The 18,420-nt window shown below is 36.5% G+C and overlaps 1 protein-coding gene across 1 annotated transcript in view; it reads right to left on the bottom strand.

Moving 5' to 3' along the window:
* Window positions 1-18,420, bottom strand: part of GPC5 (glypican 5) — a 1,483,371-nt gene that overhangs the window by 1,109,752 nt on the left and 355,199 nt on the right. Inside the window, exon 5 of the mRNA XM_025364794.1 lies at window positions 11,279-11,404. Within this exon, the coding sequence (XP_025220579.1) occupies window positions 11,279-11,404 (126 nt within the window). The remainder of the gene's footprint in view (window positions 1-11,278; window positions 11,405-18,420) is intronic.

The raw sequence follows: 18,420 nt of genomic DNA, 5'->3' as shown, positions 1-18,420 counted from the left end.
TTTAAAATACCTATTTCCTTTGGGAACTCAGTGGATGAAGGGAGATGACTAGAATTGTATCAGCATTAAAGTTGCCGTGTCACCCAAAACAATCTGTTGTGTGATATACTGAAATTTAGCCTGGCTTCAGAAATTGATTTCCAATCAACTGATGGTTCGTTAAGATCAGCTCTAAGACTAACCAGTGAGTGAACATTCCCAAAGCACTAATTAGAAATAAGCGTTTTACTTTTATCTCTATAGTGCTTTTTCTTTGTATCTTAACTTTCAGTTCTCCCTTGAAAACACTGATATATTGCATGGGTTCAAGTTATTATCACTCTCCAGTTTGGAGTAGCTGATGAACTGCCTATTAAGATATAAATTCTCTGTTTTTGGATCCAACAAAATAACCATTTAAAGTATTGATAATGGAATATCTCCTACTCCCAAACCCAAATCCCTAATACTAATTTTTATTAACTCATTAAAGAACCTTCACTAGAGGCCACCAAACTCAGAGCATTTCACTCAAGAATGCATATGCCTTTGTCTTATAAATGGAAGTCTTCTGATCCAAGACAGAATCCATCCAATGAAGAGAAAATGTCAGTACAATACAGTTTCATTTCTACTGAAGTAAATGAGCATATTTTATTTAATAATAACATAACAGTTATTGACTGTTTACTATGTTATATCTAGGATGCTAAACTGTTTATGTGAATAACTCATTTAATTTTCAAATATTAGGTAGGTATTCTTTTCACCTACTTTTTTCTTTTTTGAGATAAAGTCTCTCTCTGTCGCCCAGGCTGGAGTACAGTGGCACCATCTCTGCTCACTGCAACCTCTGCCTCCTGGGTTCAAGCAATTTTCCTGCCTCAGCCACTTGAGTAGCTGAGATTGCAGGCACATGCCACCACACCCGGTTAATTTTGTATTTTTAGTAAAGACAGGGTTTCACCATGTTGGTCAGGCTGGTCTCGTACTCCTGACCTCGGGATCCGCCCGCCTCGGCCTCCCGAAGTGCTGGGATTACAGGCGTGAGCCACCGTGCCTGGCTTTACCCACATTTTAAAGACAAGAAAACTGATGCACTTAGAGATTAATGAGTATGTCTTAATTCACATCACTGGTAAGTGGTTAATCTTTATTGACAACCTTAGTACCATGGCTCCTGAACCTGCTCCTAACCACTGAGCCTTGTTGGCTTTATGAATGAATGGTTGCATTACAATGAATGAGACGAGGCTTTTAATACTAAATAGTCACCACATGCCCATGAAGCAGAAATGAAAGAGAATAGTGAGAAGGAGTAAACATAATCTGAAAGTTTTTATACAAATGAAAATAATGCAATATAGAGGCCACTAAACTCAGAGCATTTCACTCAAGAATGCATTTTCTCACACTCACATTCTTGCTTCCAAGTCTGCTGATTAAAATTCCATCCAACTTGAAAGACTTTGTAAACTGTTTCCACTTGTAAATATTTGTCCTATGTTCTTCTCTTCTATATCCTAATCTACATGAGAGATGGGCTTATGTCTATTTTGTGCATCACTGTATCCCTAGCATCTAAAACAGTGTTTGTGAAAGACTAGACAGTGACAAAATTATTTTTATTGTGTTGCTATATTTTTGTATTTATGTATTATAGAATTTTAAATGAATATAAATATACAGAAAATATAGTATAACACTCTGTTCCCATCAAACAGCTTCAATGATTACTCAGAAAACTTTACTTCAAATACAATATGACCCTCCTTCTCCCACTCACTGAATTATTTTTAAAGTATTCTCAGACATTATCTCATCTCATCCATAAATACTTTAAAGAATTTATTTTAATTGAATGAAAACCCATATCACATATTACCTCTTTCATTAAATACTGTTGAATCCTCTCAATCAAAAAAGAATTTTCCCCTATTTGAAAGTCTCTGGGATTGTATACTTCTTTTATTTCAAAATCTGTTTTGCTGTGAACATGTTTTGTGAACATGTTTTCTACCAGTTTTAGATTCCAAGTCCCTTAAAGATTGGGAAAATATCTCATATACCTTTGCATTCCATTCAAGGCCTACTGCAGTATCTTGAATTTGGAAACTAGTTTTCTGTCTTCTCCACACCACTTCCAAGCACATGGAAAAGGGTGCTAAAATAGTACTCTTTCTGTTTCCATTTCAGCTGAGAACAAGGGACAATAGATGGCACACACCCCTCACTTTCAGCGAGGTGCTAGACATGAAAAGCAGATGACTGAAACCTTGTTTTCAGTCCCAAAGTTTGACATCCACCTTAATTGAATAAAAGGATTGAACCTGAAGAGGCCTAAGCAGAGAACTTGTTTGAAGAAAGCTGCTTGAACTGCTACGACATTCCCTCATTCATTGGTCCTAGGTGAGAGAAGTGTTGAAGGATCCTTGGAGCTGGAAGGACTAAAAGGGCTGGTAGTTGGCCTATGCCTAAGCAAATGGAAGGCAGCCCATTCTTGTAGCAGAAGTTGGCTGTCTAGTGGCAGAGTAAAGAAAGGCAGCTGCATTAGGTGTAGGCTGTACTTCCACCAAAAGTAGAAAAGAGAGGGAAGGTTTCTATGGGCTAGAATAGATGATATGGGAGAAAAGAAACCCACCAAAAGATCTCAGCAGAAAGAGGCCAAAACGTTACCATCACGTGGAGAAACAGAGGGGAGAGACATTGTCTTAAGCACACAAAAGCCCTAGGGCATCAGCGGTTAATACCTAGCTGTTAATTGAGGCTAGAAAACATCAATGAGAGATCATAAAATTACCAATCACAAAGAGTATTTTCTTCTCTCACCCCTTCTTTCTCCCTTTTGATCCATCATCTCCCCAGCTCCAAACTTCCCAACTACAAGCACAGGGGAGTCAGAAACATTGTTTGAAGGACGAGGAGAGTGCAAGGTTGGCACACGAACCTGAAACGGTTCACATACACACCCCACTAGGGACTCTTAGACTGAAGCAGAAACTAACTGGAGGAGGGGAAAAACAAAGAGTGAATTTCACACGTTTGATTATTAGGTTGGACTGGACATTTTCATTACCAAATTTACACTGTTTATGGAACTAATCCATAATGAAAGATCCTTCAGGCACTAATAGTGACCAAAAACGTTCTGACAGCTGGCCATGATTTTATTCTGGTGACAAGGTAAAAATGGCATTCCTAGAGGATTTAATGTTTCTACTCAGACCTTTCTGAGTCTGGCTCTCTGAATGTAATGATTACATACCCTTAACCAGAGACAGCTGATTACCAAGCCAATAAGTCATTAAAGAGAGATACGAAAGAACTGTCTCAGCTCAGAAGATGAGATAGCATGAAATTACTGCTGCATTCATAGAGCATTTTTAGAAAAGACCAAAATGTGTATATCGACCTGAGAATGATGAATATTTTCCTAGGCTTTAACAGTAGTTAGGAATGTCAGGACTTGGAGCCAAGTTAACAAAATGTGCATGTCCTTGCAAACATCTCCTGTATTACAGTTGGCCCTCTGTATCCACCAGTTCCACATCAAGGATTCAACTGTGTTCAAGGATTCAACCAACTGCAAATCAAAAATATTTGAAGAAAAAAAAATACAAAAATAAAAAACAATATCAAGTTTTAAAAAACAGTATAACAACTGTTTACATAGAATTTACATTGTATTTGGTACTATATTTAGTCTAGAGATATAAAGTACACAGGAGGAGATGCATAGGTTATATGCAAATACTACCCCATTTTATATCTGGGACTTGAGCATCCTTGAGTTCTGGTATTTGAGAGAGGTCCTGGATACAATTCCTCATGGATACAAAGGGGCAACTATATTTGTTATAGACCAAACCATGAGATAACTACTCAGGGACTATCACTGAAATAAAAATTACCTAAAAGGAAAATGGAAGGCAGGGAGAGTCCGACTGTGGCATAGGGATATTACACAGCCAAGAATCTCGCAAATTTATTTTATGTTGATTTCAAACCATCAACCATACCTGTACTTGTCTAATTGAACCTAGAGTGTATATTCTGCAATGTGATGAATTCTGTAGTCCCTTACATCTGAAACTGCACTTTTTATTTGTGTCACAAATGAGCAGAAATGTTTCAGTCCTTCCCTTACTGAAGATTGCAAATTCAGACTTTTGACCTTGGGCGGGTCTTTGCACGTGGATCTACCCCTCATTCCAGTGCCTCATCTTTTTGATAGGAACAATCCCACCCAACATGTCTCTAACCCAAAACATTTCAGATTCATGGAGTTCTTTAGATTTCCATTTCACAAAAATGTCCATGAAAGTGCATACCATGAGACGTACATGGTCTTAAAGTTGTCTGGGGGAAAAAAACAAAAAAACAAAAAAAAAACAACTCAGCATCCAGAGTCAGCATAGATGGTAACTTGTATGATTCATCTCCCTTCATCTAATCTTCCTTTCAGGCATCAACGTCACTTTGGACCCACATATTCCCCATCAGAGTGTTATCACCAAGTCCAAAGTCCTAAATCTCTTAGTTCTCACTAATGCTTATAAAAATGCCATTCCCTCAGAGTCTTGTTATCTTCAAAGAATTACTCATTGATGTTCAGTGATATTAATAATTCTTAGACTCTCAGATAATACAGGAGCTCTATTCGAAAAGAAACTGCAATAGAGAAAAAGAAAGAAGATGTGTGACATATAAATGCAAAAAAAAAAAAAAAGTATAGGTGTCACAGTGCATTTAGGGGTTAAAATGAAACGCAAATGAGGGGCTTCATCTCCCTACGATTCAAGACGAAAGTGAGAGTTTGGCAAACCTGAATATACAGTTGCATGGAGAAAATGATTTAATTGAAAATTATTCAGTTAATTGTGGGCAGTTCAAGCTCCATGGTAGACTGCTGAAGTGAGGAAGAAGTCTTCAAATCACACTTTTTAAGCAACCTCCAATCCTGAACCAAATATGATAGGCTATAGGTATGATAATGATAATTATCAGGAAGGTATAGATTAAGGATATGAGAAACTGATTGGATAGGTAGAATTTGCCAGAGGGGGGAAAAAAAAAGAAGTAGAAAACAAACTGGTGTTTAAGTCATAAAGAACATTCTGCCTTTGCACAACAAACATAGGAAAAGCAACCAGTTGTTACATTAATAAAATTCAGAAATTCAGACAATCCTGAGACTTGATTGTTTTTAAAATGAAGTTTAAAACTTTTGGAAACTAGGACAGATGTTAAATAGGAAACATATAATTGAATGCTGTAAGGTCAGGAAGAAAAAAGAAAGATTGAAATTGAAGTGGCTTTCCAGCTAGATAATGGGTAAAAGAAAAAAAAAATTGAGGTTAACAAAATTATGGTCAGGAAAACTGTCACTGCCTGGGTGGAAAGAAAAGTGAAAATTGGTAGAGTACAAACTCTCAGAGATTTATAAAGTTTTCTATTTTATCTGATTTTAAAAACTCACGCACAACCAGTTGAGGAAAAGGATCAGCTTATCATAACAGCTAGAAAGAAGAAAACTGGATTATGAAAGAAGCATTCAGGAACATTAACTTAATCAAGATGAAGTAGAAATAATGTGACATATTAATTTTACCAGGGTGCTACGATACTACAAAATATATATTTGGTCTTCTTCCCCATTTCTCGGCATATGTGAAAATCATTGGAATCTCCAAAGTGCTTTTTGTATGCTAAGTTGACTGACACTTCAGAAAGACCGAAGCATGATCAGAGGGTTGGGACTTTCAGCCCCATCCATCAACCTCCAGGGAGGGAAGAGGGGCTGAAGGTCAAGTTGATCACCAATGGCCAATGGCAAATTTAATCATGTCTCCATAAAAATTCAAGAGGACAAGGTTGAAAGAACTTCTGGAGAGCTGACACAAAGAAGTTCTTGGAGGGCGGCTGTTCTTGGAGGGAAGTTCTTGGAGGGAGAGGACATGGACGCCCCTCACCCCTTACCCCATAGCTTGCCCTAGGCATCTCTTCATCTGTACTCTTTGCAATATCCTTGATTAAAAAAACTGGTAAACATAAGTGTTTCTCTGAATTCCATGAACTGCTCCATCAGATTCATTGAATCCAAAGAGGCGGTTGTAGAAACCCCAACTTGAAACCAGTAGGTCAGAAGTTCTGGAGGTTGGGACTTGTAACTGGTCTCAGAAAGGTAGAGCAGTCTTGGGGACTGAGCTCCCAGCCTGTGGGATCTCCAGGTAGATAGTGTTGGAATTGATTTGGAGGACACTTATCTGGTTTTGGATGCTTGGTGTGTGGTGAAAAAACTCCATTCTTTTGGTCACAGAAGTTCTGTGTTGATGATTGTTGAGGTGGTATAAAAGCAGAGGAAAAATGCGATTTGAGAGATTTCCTCAAAAAGGTACTTAACAGATACTGTCTAGTTTAAGAGTCATTGTGGAGGTCAATTCCTGGAGACTGAGGGACAGTTACAGGATTATCGGTTAATCAAAAGGGAAAAGGAAGCCCTGGCAATTAAGGAGCTGTCACCTGAACTTCAATGCCCAGAAAGAAAGGAACGAATCATCAAACAATCAATTTGTAATCACAGAGAACTGAGAACAAAGACTGAAATGCCTTTCAGAGAACAATGTTGCTTCGCAATGAAGAGACAGGAAGGGGAGATAAAAGAGACTATAAGAGACACAGACTACATGGATTTCAATAATATTTTCATCCTAAATCAGAAATTGTTTGAACTGTTGACCTCAGTGTTGCAGCAGACTACATGATATGAATACAGTCTTCAAAATCATTTGAGTTAAATAGATTTTGTTTCAAAAATTAAACTCTTTATACACTACAGATATTTGAGACATTTTCATCTACAATCACAAAGGAATTCCACCTCTTTTGATCAGCACATAGGTGAGTTCACACAATTTTACAGGACTGTCATGATATTAAAATAGTCTGTATGGCTCTCCTAGTCTTTGAAGCAGAATGTCTGTGCACGTAAATAATCATATCAATCACCTCCTTAAAAATGCCTGCAGGAGAAGAAATCTTGCCAAAATAATTGCTTCACTCTTATAATGAAGAATAGACTTAATCTTGGCCACCAATTTAGCCTATTGATGTGTTTGGCTTAACTCCTCTAGAATGAACCTGATGGGTATTATAACCTACCATAAAAAAGGAAAACAATCTATCATCCGCAAATGTAATATACATTCACTTGCTGTCCATTTCTTCAAAACTGAACGGCATTACTTACCTGAACTAACTGCAGGTCTCTGAAATGAATCTCACATATGAGGATTGCTTAGAGCTTTTCACCACAGATCACTGCTATACTTCGTTTTTTTTCTCAAGGAGAAAGTGGTTAATAATTTAAGATTGTAACAGTGATCAGGACTTGACTTTATTTAGAAACTCTCCTAAATTCAGCAGTTCAGTATTGAAGCATATGTATCAATGCTTTGACAAAACTATATCACAAAATTACTAGGAAAATCTGAATTAGTAGAAATTAAATGTATAAATAGAACTTTTCACAACATGAATTTTTACTTTTTTTGAGAATTATAAAACATAAAAAACAATAATGGCTCATAAATCTTGTATCATTTTTAACACCTATTTTCATTTAAAATAAGTATGTACAATACAAATGAAAAAACTAAAAGACCTCCCCACCCCCTAGTACTTTGTCCTAAATTTAGGCATATTAACAATTTTCTTGTAACTTTCCAGAAATAGTCTATGCAGAACCAACATTAATATCTATTTTATTTTTTTTCAAATCTGCCGGTAAAATATACCCTATCCTGTTTCTAGCGAATGTTGTTTAATTATTTGACATCATTCCACAGTAGCAGATATAAATATGTGTTAACTGCTATGTAACATTTCATGATACCATAATCAATCAACGAGAATTGATGAATATTTATATTTTACCATTGAGTTGGCATTGAGAAAAAAAAAAAATCTCATTCTAAATTTACATCAAGGGGATGGAACTGGAGGCCATTATATTGAGTGAAATAAGCCAGGCACAGAAAGATAAACTTCACATACTCTCAATCATTTGTGGGAGCTAAAAATTAAAACAATTGAATTCATGGAGATGGAGAGTAGAAGGATGGTTACCAGAGGCTGGGAAGAGCAGTGGGAAGAGGGTAATGGGGATAATTAGTAGGTACAAAAATATAGTTAGACAGACTGAATAAAATCTAGTATTGGGTAGCACAACAGGGTGACTATAGTCAACAATAATTTATTGTACATTTTAAAGTAACTGAAAGTATAATTGGAATGTTTATAACATAAAGAAATGAATGATAAGTGCTTGAGTTGATGGGTACCTCATTTACTCTGATGTGATTATTAGATATTGCATGCCTGTATCAAAATATCACATGTACCCTGTATACACCTGCTATGTGACACATAAACATTAAAAATGAAAAAAAAATAAAGAATTGACTGAGTCAGGACTAAAATTAAAATTTTAAGTTAATTTTTTAAGTCAAAGGACACTGAATTTTCTCATCATCAAATAGAAAAGAGATAGAGTCCAATCAGCTTACTTGGGGGATTAAAAGTGAAGTATTAGGGGAATTAAGTAATGCTTCTGAAACCCTCATTTCACTGCAACAGAATAATCAGGGCTGAAACATGCTCATTTTGGAAGTAGCCTTAGAGGTGGTGGGAGTGTGTGAGGCTCATCTGCTGGTCCTGGGAACCAAAGGGGACAAGAAAAGGTTGGGGACCCATGAGACAGAAATGGAAGAGAAAAATGTGCTCAAGAAAGGGAAAATGTCCATTAAGGTGATGAGGTTGGAAGAATTATTTGAAGACAGTTAAAGGCACAGGGAAGCTTGTTCACAAGAGACTGGAGTCTCTGTGCACTAGGAAGTGGCTAATAGGAGTCCGCGGTGGCACAGGAAAGGGAAGGCATTCGCTGGAAGCAAATGAGAATACTAAGAATCACACACTTCGCTGATCAGAAATGTGGATGGTTTTCATGGAGAATCCTTGCTAACTATGTGCTTTTTTAAATTCATAAACCACGAATGAGGTCTTTAGAAATACATTATGTAGAATAAAATACATTATTTCAGCTGAAAATGCTATCACTCTAAAACGTTTCCCCAAATCATTGATTTCTCCAACAGTATTTCCCATTACACAAGGCCCAGACCAACTGGTCAAGAGAGGAATGGGATAAATTCAAATTAGGATTCTTGCGGCTGTAGATTCAGATAATATAATACAACATAATGTAATGTAGTATATTAAATATATTTATATAATAATTTTTTTTATTAATCACTATGGGTTTCTCATTAGTCTTTGTAGAAATATACAAAAAGTTCAATTCCATTTTGAACAATTTGAAAAAATATTATATCAAAGTAGAATTTAATTACTGGATCTAAGAAGCAGAAATGCTGACATGAATACATTAAGAACTCAAAGTACAAGAATGCTATCACTTCTCTCAGTAAAAGCAATAAAGAAATATTTGCAAAATTCTTACATTGCAACATCCAAGGTGCATAATGAAAAAAGAGCACTGGCCATATCAGCCAATTATTTTATTTAAATTTGAATAGTTTTTGTCTTCAATATTTTTTTCTATGAACTCTATGAGATATTCAGATATTCAGGATATTAATAAAATAATCATTTAATATTTCAGGAATGTGGCTCTCAACTATAATGAAAATGATCACCCAGAAATATATAAATGGCTTTGTTATATAAATTTCTATTAAAAATTGATTGTAGTATGTTTATCATAGCAAAGTTAATTTGCTAAATAATGTTTTAAATGAACTCATCACTTTTGTGGTAACTAAACCATGTATCTGCATTAGAGTAGGTTTATTTGTAAGTCATTGTATTAGTCCATTTTCATAGTGCTATGAAGAAATACCCGAGACTGGTTAACTTATAAAGGAAATAAGCTTAATCAACTCATAGTTCAGCATGAGTTCAGGAACTCACAGTTCCCGAGAGGCCTCAGGAAACTTATAATCATGGCATAAGGGGAAGCGAATATGTCCTTCTTCACATCACAGCAGCAAAGAGAAGTATATGTGCACAGCAAAGGCAGAAGCCCCTTACAAAACTATCAGATCTCGGGAGAATTAACTCACTATCCCAAGAACAGGATGGGGGAAACCATCCCTATGATTAAATTATCTCCCACCAGGTCCCTCCCAGGTCACCTGGGATTATGAGAACCACAATTCAAGATGAGACTTGGGTGAGGACACAGCCAAACCATATCTGTCAGAAAGCTTAACACCCTGTCTTTCATTTTGGAGACTGCTCAGAAATATATGTTAACAGATTCAAATCCAAAGTATACTTTTTAATGGATTCAAATCCAAAAAGTAAAATGTATAAATAAAAATATATTTGTTTTATAGTTTAACAGATTCAGATTCAAACACAAAACCTCATCATCCTACCCTCTATAATAACCACCAGTATTGGCAAATCAAGAGACTTTTCCCCAACCAGTTTAATTGACCACAGAGGGAGAATTTATGACTTTCTCAAGCTCAAGAGATTGCTCGAAAGTACAATCAGTTAGAGGAAATAAAGGAAAAGAAACTGTCAAAGAAATTCTGGACAGGGAGGAAAAAAAATAAACATGGAATTTTGCTCCTAAGTTTGAGAATAATTGACAACATACAAATGAACAATGCCTCTAAAAGATATATATTTTATATATATATATATATATATATATATATATATATATATATATATATATATGCCCCCACTAGTACATAGTCTCTCTCTCTTTCTCTTTCTCAATCTCTGTCTCTCTCTTTCTTGCATGCTCTGTTTCTTTCTATCAGAACATTGCAGGATGGACACATTGTTAGGACACATATCCATATACCAATGAATATTTGTATAGGTATTCACATTTCACTGAATTTCCTCACTTTCTAATACTCATGAATTTAAACTGAAAAGAAATACAATATTTGGTAAACAACAGACAGACTGGATAAAAAAATAAATGGTGTTTAATTCAAAAGTAGGATTGTTGGGTAAGTCATAGATAGGTAAAAGAGAAGACTTTCAAAATACCACAGAATGCTATTATAGCTTTAAGATACCTAAAAGGATCAGGTTTTGATATTCTTTTCTTTGCTTTTTAACAAACTAAAGATGAGTATTTAATGTAGACTATAAATTGTGTGACAAAGTTAAGACTGAATTAATGCCCTTAAGATTTGGAAAAAGAAAGCAAGGTTGATGTAACCAGTAGGTTTTCATAGACCACATAAAATACCTTTTTACTATATCTTCTCCATTCCAGCAGGGAAGTCCATCTGCAGCAGCTAATTCATTAGCACAAAGCTGATCAGCTAGACCTCCATAGAATGACCTGTACAGTCGAAGGCTGTTGATAAATTCTCTAAATGAAAGAAGAAAGAAAACAATTAAAACTAAACATCCACAATAAAGGCCATCAAAAATGATATATATTGTTGTACATAATGTTTAGGATATAATTTTATATTGTTATGCATAATGTTTAGAATATAATTTTTTCAATTTTCTCTCTTTGTTTGCATATATTTTAAATACTTTTCTAACCACCAAGATGAAAATACATTATCTTTTTTTAGAAAAAAGCTGGTATTTTAATTTATTCTTAGAAAAAAAGGAATCACTGGGTATGAATCTTGTATAATTCCACATCCAAGAGGTTGGGAATAGGATATACTGATGCATACGGACAGACATTACTTTGTTTAGCCTCCCTAAAAGTCCTCATTACATGCTGTCATTTACATCACCATAAGAGTACTAACACTTTTCTTTTCCCTGTGGAAAATGTCAGAGACTTACAACATGCCAAGTGATTGCTTTCTGATGAAAAGTGTACTAGGTTATTTTCCTATCTGGGTCTTCTTGGTATCTAAGAATAAAAAGTAATATCTTTACTAAATATGACCCAAAACCCAGACATGTAAATTTCAGAAGCATGAAAATAAAAGTTTTTGGAAGGAATAATATTTAATATATTGACTAAGATTTTTTCCTCCCACACTACTTTCCTTCCCCGTATCAATTATGGGAGGAAAAATTCAACAATGAGCATGTTTGTTTTGTTTTAATTTAGAAAGCAAAAACTTCTGAGTTTTAAAACCAAGGCTTTGGAGGACCAAGAACTTGAGTTTTAATATTTCAAAAGGCCAAGTCCTAAAGACCTTCATTATGATTTTTTTTTTTTTTTTTTACATAAACAATTGCTTTGGAAAAAGAAATGAAAAGGCCTAGGCTGATCATAGGAGATTCTCTCTAGACCAGAAGGGACAGAAGAAGGAAATGTTGGAAGGAAAGTAAACTTTAGAAATTCATGGAATAAGCAATTAAATGTAGCAATTATGAAATGTCATCCCCCAATAAAATTAAAAATATAATTTGTTTAAAAATGAGATCAAAGAAGAAGAGTGATTCTAAATTATAGCTGGAGTACTAATTTTTTAAAAATTAAATCTCATTTTGTCACCTCTGTTACTCAAGATCATTAATTTTTAGTTCTCTCTCCTATTATTTTTGTTTTGTTTTGTTTTAGAGATGATATCCTGCTATGCTGCCCAGGCTAGACACAAACGTATTGGTTTTTAAAGAACTATTTGTGAATATTGCTGGAGTTGGTTTGTAAAAAAGATAAACATTACTTTCAAATATGTAACATCAAAACTCATAGACAAAATCAGAAGTTTTTAGTATAAGTATTTGCTGAGTATTTAAATCATATTTACTACTTTAAGTCAGTTTCCTTTGCCAGAAAATAAGTCCCTCAAAGATGGCTATATCTCTACTATAGTAATTGGAATGCATGAACAAATACCAATTTATATGTGGCAGCTACTAAAACATAATTGAGGAGGCCGACTAATTCTTTCTTAGAAAGGTGGGGTTTAATGAATGGCAGGATGTGTGACTCCTGTCCTAAATTGTATTCACTATAAATGATCACTTGTTTGGAATCAAAGAGTCTTCTAGCAATGAAGAGACCAGGCCCAAATTGATGGAATGTTGAGACTTTTAAATTGATGATGTAAAACTGAATATATTTTTATGGACCCTAAGTCACCTACTGCAGTATAGCATCAGGTTCATTTCTCCCTTCAAAATCAATAGATCCTCATAGGGAAAGCTTTACGTCTTTCTTTTCCAGTCCTCTTTCCCGTGACTATACTGTCATTGCCTTAGTCCAAGCCTTTATCATCTTTCTCTGGACTTACTACACTAAGATTATATCCCTCCAATCTCTTCCCATTCTCAATGACAGTAGCTTTCTAAAATTCAAATTTGATATTCCAGAGATTATGTTACTCACTTAAAGTCCTTCAAAAGCTTCTCTACAGCATTTTATCCAAGTTTCTTGGAAAGACGTGTAAGTTATCTTCTCACCTCAATTTCAACAACAACCCAAACCATACTTTAGGGTCCCACAAAAGTGAGGTACTTTCTGTTTCCCAAACACACCGTCATACCATTGCCTATATTTATTCTGAAAGGATTGTATCCTAGATTTCCAGTCATTCTATGAACCATCATCTATAAATTATTGGTCAAAAAGTAAGAAACACTATTGAGTGCTAAGTTTTGTATTGGCACTAAGGATTCACAGGTAAGCAAGAGAGCCCCTGCCTTCTAAGAACACACATTTTGGGGAAAGCCTACAACGATAAGACAATGTTAATAGAGCCAAATTTTAGTGCACAGATGAATCAGAAGATATTTACAAAACAAGGTAATATTTCAGTGCTCCATGCAAAACAAACAAGCAAACCAAACAAAAAGTCAGGATGAGTAACGGTAAGAGGAAAGAAAATACAGGTAGTATGCAATTTCATTAGTGGGGACTGTGCTTATGGGAATGAATTATGGTGAAATGGTAAGAAGAAACCATTTTATCATCAGTCTTATTGCTCATCATAAGATGTTTCTGTTTTATTCAAAAGGAAGTTGGAACCATTAAGTTTTCCAGCAAGCAGGTGTCATCATCATCATGGCAGCAGTTTGGGAGTAGAAAGCAGTGAGGTCACTTAGGTGGCTATCACCTGAGCAGAAGAAACCCTGAGGATGTGAGAAAGAGCCTGTCAGTGAACATAAAAACAAGTGAAAGATTTGAAAGACATTAGGAATCCAGAATTGACAGGCTAAAGGAAGAATGTTAAGATAACACACACAATTTCTAATTGTGTTTTCCCCCTGCTCATGTGAGGGATGCTCATGTCATTCGCTGAGATAAGAAATAAAGGAAGGGAAATCTCACCTTCTCAGGGTCCCATACTATACTTATGATCATCCTTATCTCGCTCCATATTTTCGTCTTTTCAAGGCACACATCACTTTCTAGCCACTTATGTAATATACAGATTAATCAGGCCTTATTGTTTCTTAACTGTCTCCATGGTCTGGAATGAAATATTCAGGCAGGCAGAAATTTTGTTGTTTGTTTTGTTCCCTGCCATAAATCATAGAGCAGTGGTGTTACATACAGTAGCCCCAATAAATAGTCATCAAATTAATAAATGAGTGAAGACTAAGGAATTAATGGTTTCATTCTCAGCATGTTCAGTCTGAGATTTCTTTGGAATGTCTAGATAGAGAAATCAAACAGAATGCTACTTTCAAACTTACTAGGTATAAATCTCATCTGGGGATTTTCCCAAAATGCAGATTTAGATTCAGTAGTTCCAGGGCAGGTCTCAAGACTGTACACATCTGTGGGGCATGGTGGCTCACACCTGTAATCCCAGCACTTTGGGAGGCCGAGATGGGCGGATCATGAGTTCAGGAGATCGAGACCATCCTGGCTAACACAGTGAAACCCCATCTCTACTAAAAATACAAAAAATAAGCCAGGCGTGGTGGCGGGCGCCTGTAGTCCCAGCTACTCATGGAGGCTGAGGCAGGAGAATGGTGTGAACCCGGCAGGCGGAGCTTGCAGTGAGCCGAGATCGTGCCATTGCACTCCAGCCTGGGCGACAGAGCGAGACTCTGTCTCAAAAAAAAAAAAAAAAAAAAAAAGACTGTGCACTTCAAAGCAGCACTCAGGTGATGTTGATGCTACTGGTTCAAGAACTATGCATATCATGGAAGTTTGCTGTTAAAGATGCGGCCTTGGAACTCAGTGGACTGGACGTGTGATGTGAGACCCACCACCCATACAGGTAGTGACTAAAATAATAGACACGGAGAAAATCTTTCAGGAAAGTAATATGCAGTAATACAAAGCCAAAAAGAGCTGAAAGTGGAAAGAGCAAAGGAAGAAAACTTCAAAGTTAAAGCACTATGAAAACTAAAGAATGAGTGAATTTGAAGTTATATTCTTCACAGTATAAAATGCCATTTTGAGGGGTTAAATAAAATCCTGAAAGTGTCTCTCATATGTGGTGACCATAATTATTATGTACTAAATTGTATCACCTCCTGCCACCACCACAAAAACATTCATATGTTGAAATCCTAAGTATTTGGAGCCAGGGCCTTTAAAGAAATAATCAGGGGCCAGGTGTGGTGGCTCATGACTATAATCCCAGCACTTTGAGAGGCTGAGGCAGGAGGATTGCTTCAGCCTAGGCGGTGAAGACCAGCCTGGACAACATAGTGAGACAATGTCTATACATACATACATACATGCATACATACATAAAATAAAATAAAATTTTAAAAATTAAAAAAAGAATTATAATTAAATGAGTTCATATGGGTAGGTGCTAATCCAATATGACTGGTGTCCTTATAAGAAGAGGAAGAGATACCAGGGACACACAGGCACAGAGAAAAGGCCACATGAAAACACAGGGTGAAGGCAGCCATCCGCAAGCCAAGGAGAGAAGCCTCTGCAGAAACCAAACCTGCTGACACCTTTATCTTGAACCTTTCAACCCCAGAGCTAATGAGGAAATTCATTTGTGTTGTTGAAGCCACCCAGTCTGTGGTATTTTGTTATGACAGCCCTAGCAAACTCATATAGGAATTAAAGCACTTGACATAAAGTAATGAACTTCACATTTGCTATACAATGAGTATTAGAAAGAGCATGCAAAACCATAAGTGGAGATTCCAAAAAAGAAAAATTAAAGATTTGTTTGTGTGCATGCTCATTTCAATGGGGAAGACAGTTGAAAATATTCGGGCATAAAAAGAAGGAGATAAGGGTTTGTGGTAATTAGCTTGTTTCTGGATATTCTAATTATCTACTTTCTGGGCACACAGGAGCTTGGAAGTTGGTTTTGGTCATGGGACTTGTTTGGGGTTCGAATAAATATAGGCAGAATTTATGTATGCTCCTTCTAGGCTGGAGCTTTAAGAACTAATGAGGCTTTGCCAGCTTCCGTTTCCCTCTGGCACGATGACCGGCAATGTTTCAGAGGAAGACTGCTCTGTCATTCTGCGTCCTAAACCCCAGGCAACTTAAGCAGTGATGGCTGCTGATCTGAAATGGCACAGGTTCCAAACAGAAACACAATGTTATTGTTCTAAACCGATGGTATGTTGGTGTAGTTTTCTATCGCATCATAACTTAGTCTCTCGGTTGATACAATGATAGGAAAAGAAAATTAATAATTCATTAATCAGAAATTCTGCAAAAGAGAGAGAGGAAGGGCTACTGAAAACAGAGTGGTTAGCTTTGAATTTTCTGAGGCTAAAATAAGGAAAGGAAGTCTGTGTTAATATTAAGATGGGTTTTGGTTTGTAAAGACAGAAATTTGAGGGGGAGATCCTACTTTGGAACACTATGGTCTGTGTTTGGCAGGGTTTAGGTGGCAGGAATTAAGAGCAGTGTTGCAAAATGCAGTTGCACTGATAAATATTACTTTCAGTGATATTTATCACTGAAAGTAGGGATAACAGAACTAGGGATCTTCAGTAGGTATATTAAACAAAAATAATTGACATGGTGGTAAAGGAGGGGATTGAAACACCAGTAGGAATAGTGAATGGGTCAAAAAGACTTACAGGCCAGGCGCAGTGATTCACGCCTGTAATCCCAGCACTTTGGGAGGCCAGGTGGGTGGATCACCTGAGGTCGGGAGTTCGAGACCAGCCTGACCAGCATGGAGAAACCCCATCTCTACTAAAAATACAAAATTAGCTGGACATGTTGGCACATGCCTGTAATCCCAGCTACTCAGGAGGCTGAGGCAGGAGAATTGCTTGAACCCAGGAGGCGGAGGTTGTGGTAAGCCAAGTTCGTGCCACTGCACTCCAGCCTGGGCAACAAGAGCAAAACTCTATCTCAAAAAAAAAAAAAAAAATACTTACCTGGTACCACAGGGCAAATTAATGGTGGCCCTATTATCAGAATTCATATCTCAGTTGCCAGCTCAATGCTCAAGCTAATATATGACTACTTTTCCAGTTTTACATGAAATATTTCAAGGAACAAAATATTATATTATTAGAAAGATTATAAATTTAAGCTGCTGGGAGAGTGACTGCATCCGTGCAATTATTTCTCTACAGTTATAAGACTATTTCCCGTTAAAATTAGGATCATAATAAACGCAGGGAGATGTTAACAGTCCCATCGAATTATCCTTCAAGGACTGTGTTTCATATGTCAGTTGCTCATCTTGTGCTTGAACTATCTCTAGGACACAGAAATGACATATAATTATTAAGAGTAACAGTTTGACCATATTGAAAAGAAAATAGAAAAATGTTCCTCATCTGAATATTTATTCAAAGCCTCTATGTCTGGACCAATAAAAATGGATCATTTCTAATTTGGGCTTGTAACAGTGTAGCATTTGTTGCCTTCGCTGCCATTTTCCAAGTTGAATGCAGAATCATTAGAAATGAGCCATACAGGTCAGGCATGGTGGGTCACTCCTGCAATCCCAGCACTTTGGGAGACTGAGGTGGACGGAATTAATTGGGGTCAGGAGTTTGAGATCAGTCTGGCCAACATGATGAAACCCCGTTTCTACTAAAAATACAAAAATTAGCCGGGTGTGGTGGTGCATGCCTGTGATCCCCACTACTCAGGAGGCTGAGGCAGGAGAATTGCTTGAACCCAGGAGGCAGAGGTTGTAGTGAGCTGAGATTGTGCCACTGCACTCCAGCCTGGGCAACAGATCAGCAAGACTCTGTCTCCAAAAAATACCACTTCCCTGCTTTTAAAACACTAACTCATTCATACAAAATGTCTTTATTAAAAAGTCAAACAATAACAGATGCTGGCAAAGATGTGGAGAAAAGGGAACACTTATACACTGTTGGTAGAAATATAAATTAAATCAGCCTCTATAGAAAATGGTATGGAAATTTCTGAAAGAACTAAAAATAGAACTACTATTTGATCCAGCAATCCCGTTATTGGGTATTTCCCAAAGGAAATTCAACTATTTGTTATTTGGAAATTCCACTATCCCAGCAATTCCACTATTTGGTATTTAC

The sequence above is a fragment of the Theropithecus gelada genome, chromosome 17 (genome assembly GCF_003255815.1).
Source record: "Theropithecus gelada isolate Dixy chromosome 17, Tgel_1.0, whole genome shotgun sequence".
Taxonomy (NCBI): Eukaryota; Metazoa; Chordata; class Mammalia; order Primates; family Cercopithecidae; genus Theropithecus; species Theropithecus gelada.
The sequence above is the reverse complement of the archived record's forward strand: the minus strand, read 5'-3'. Positions and strand labels throughout refer to the sequence as shown.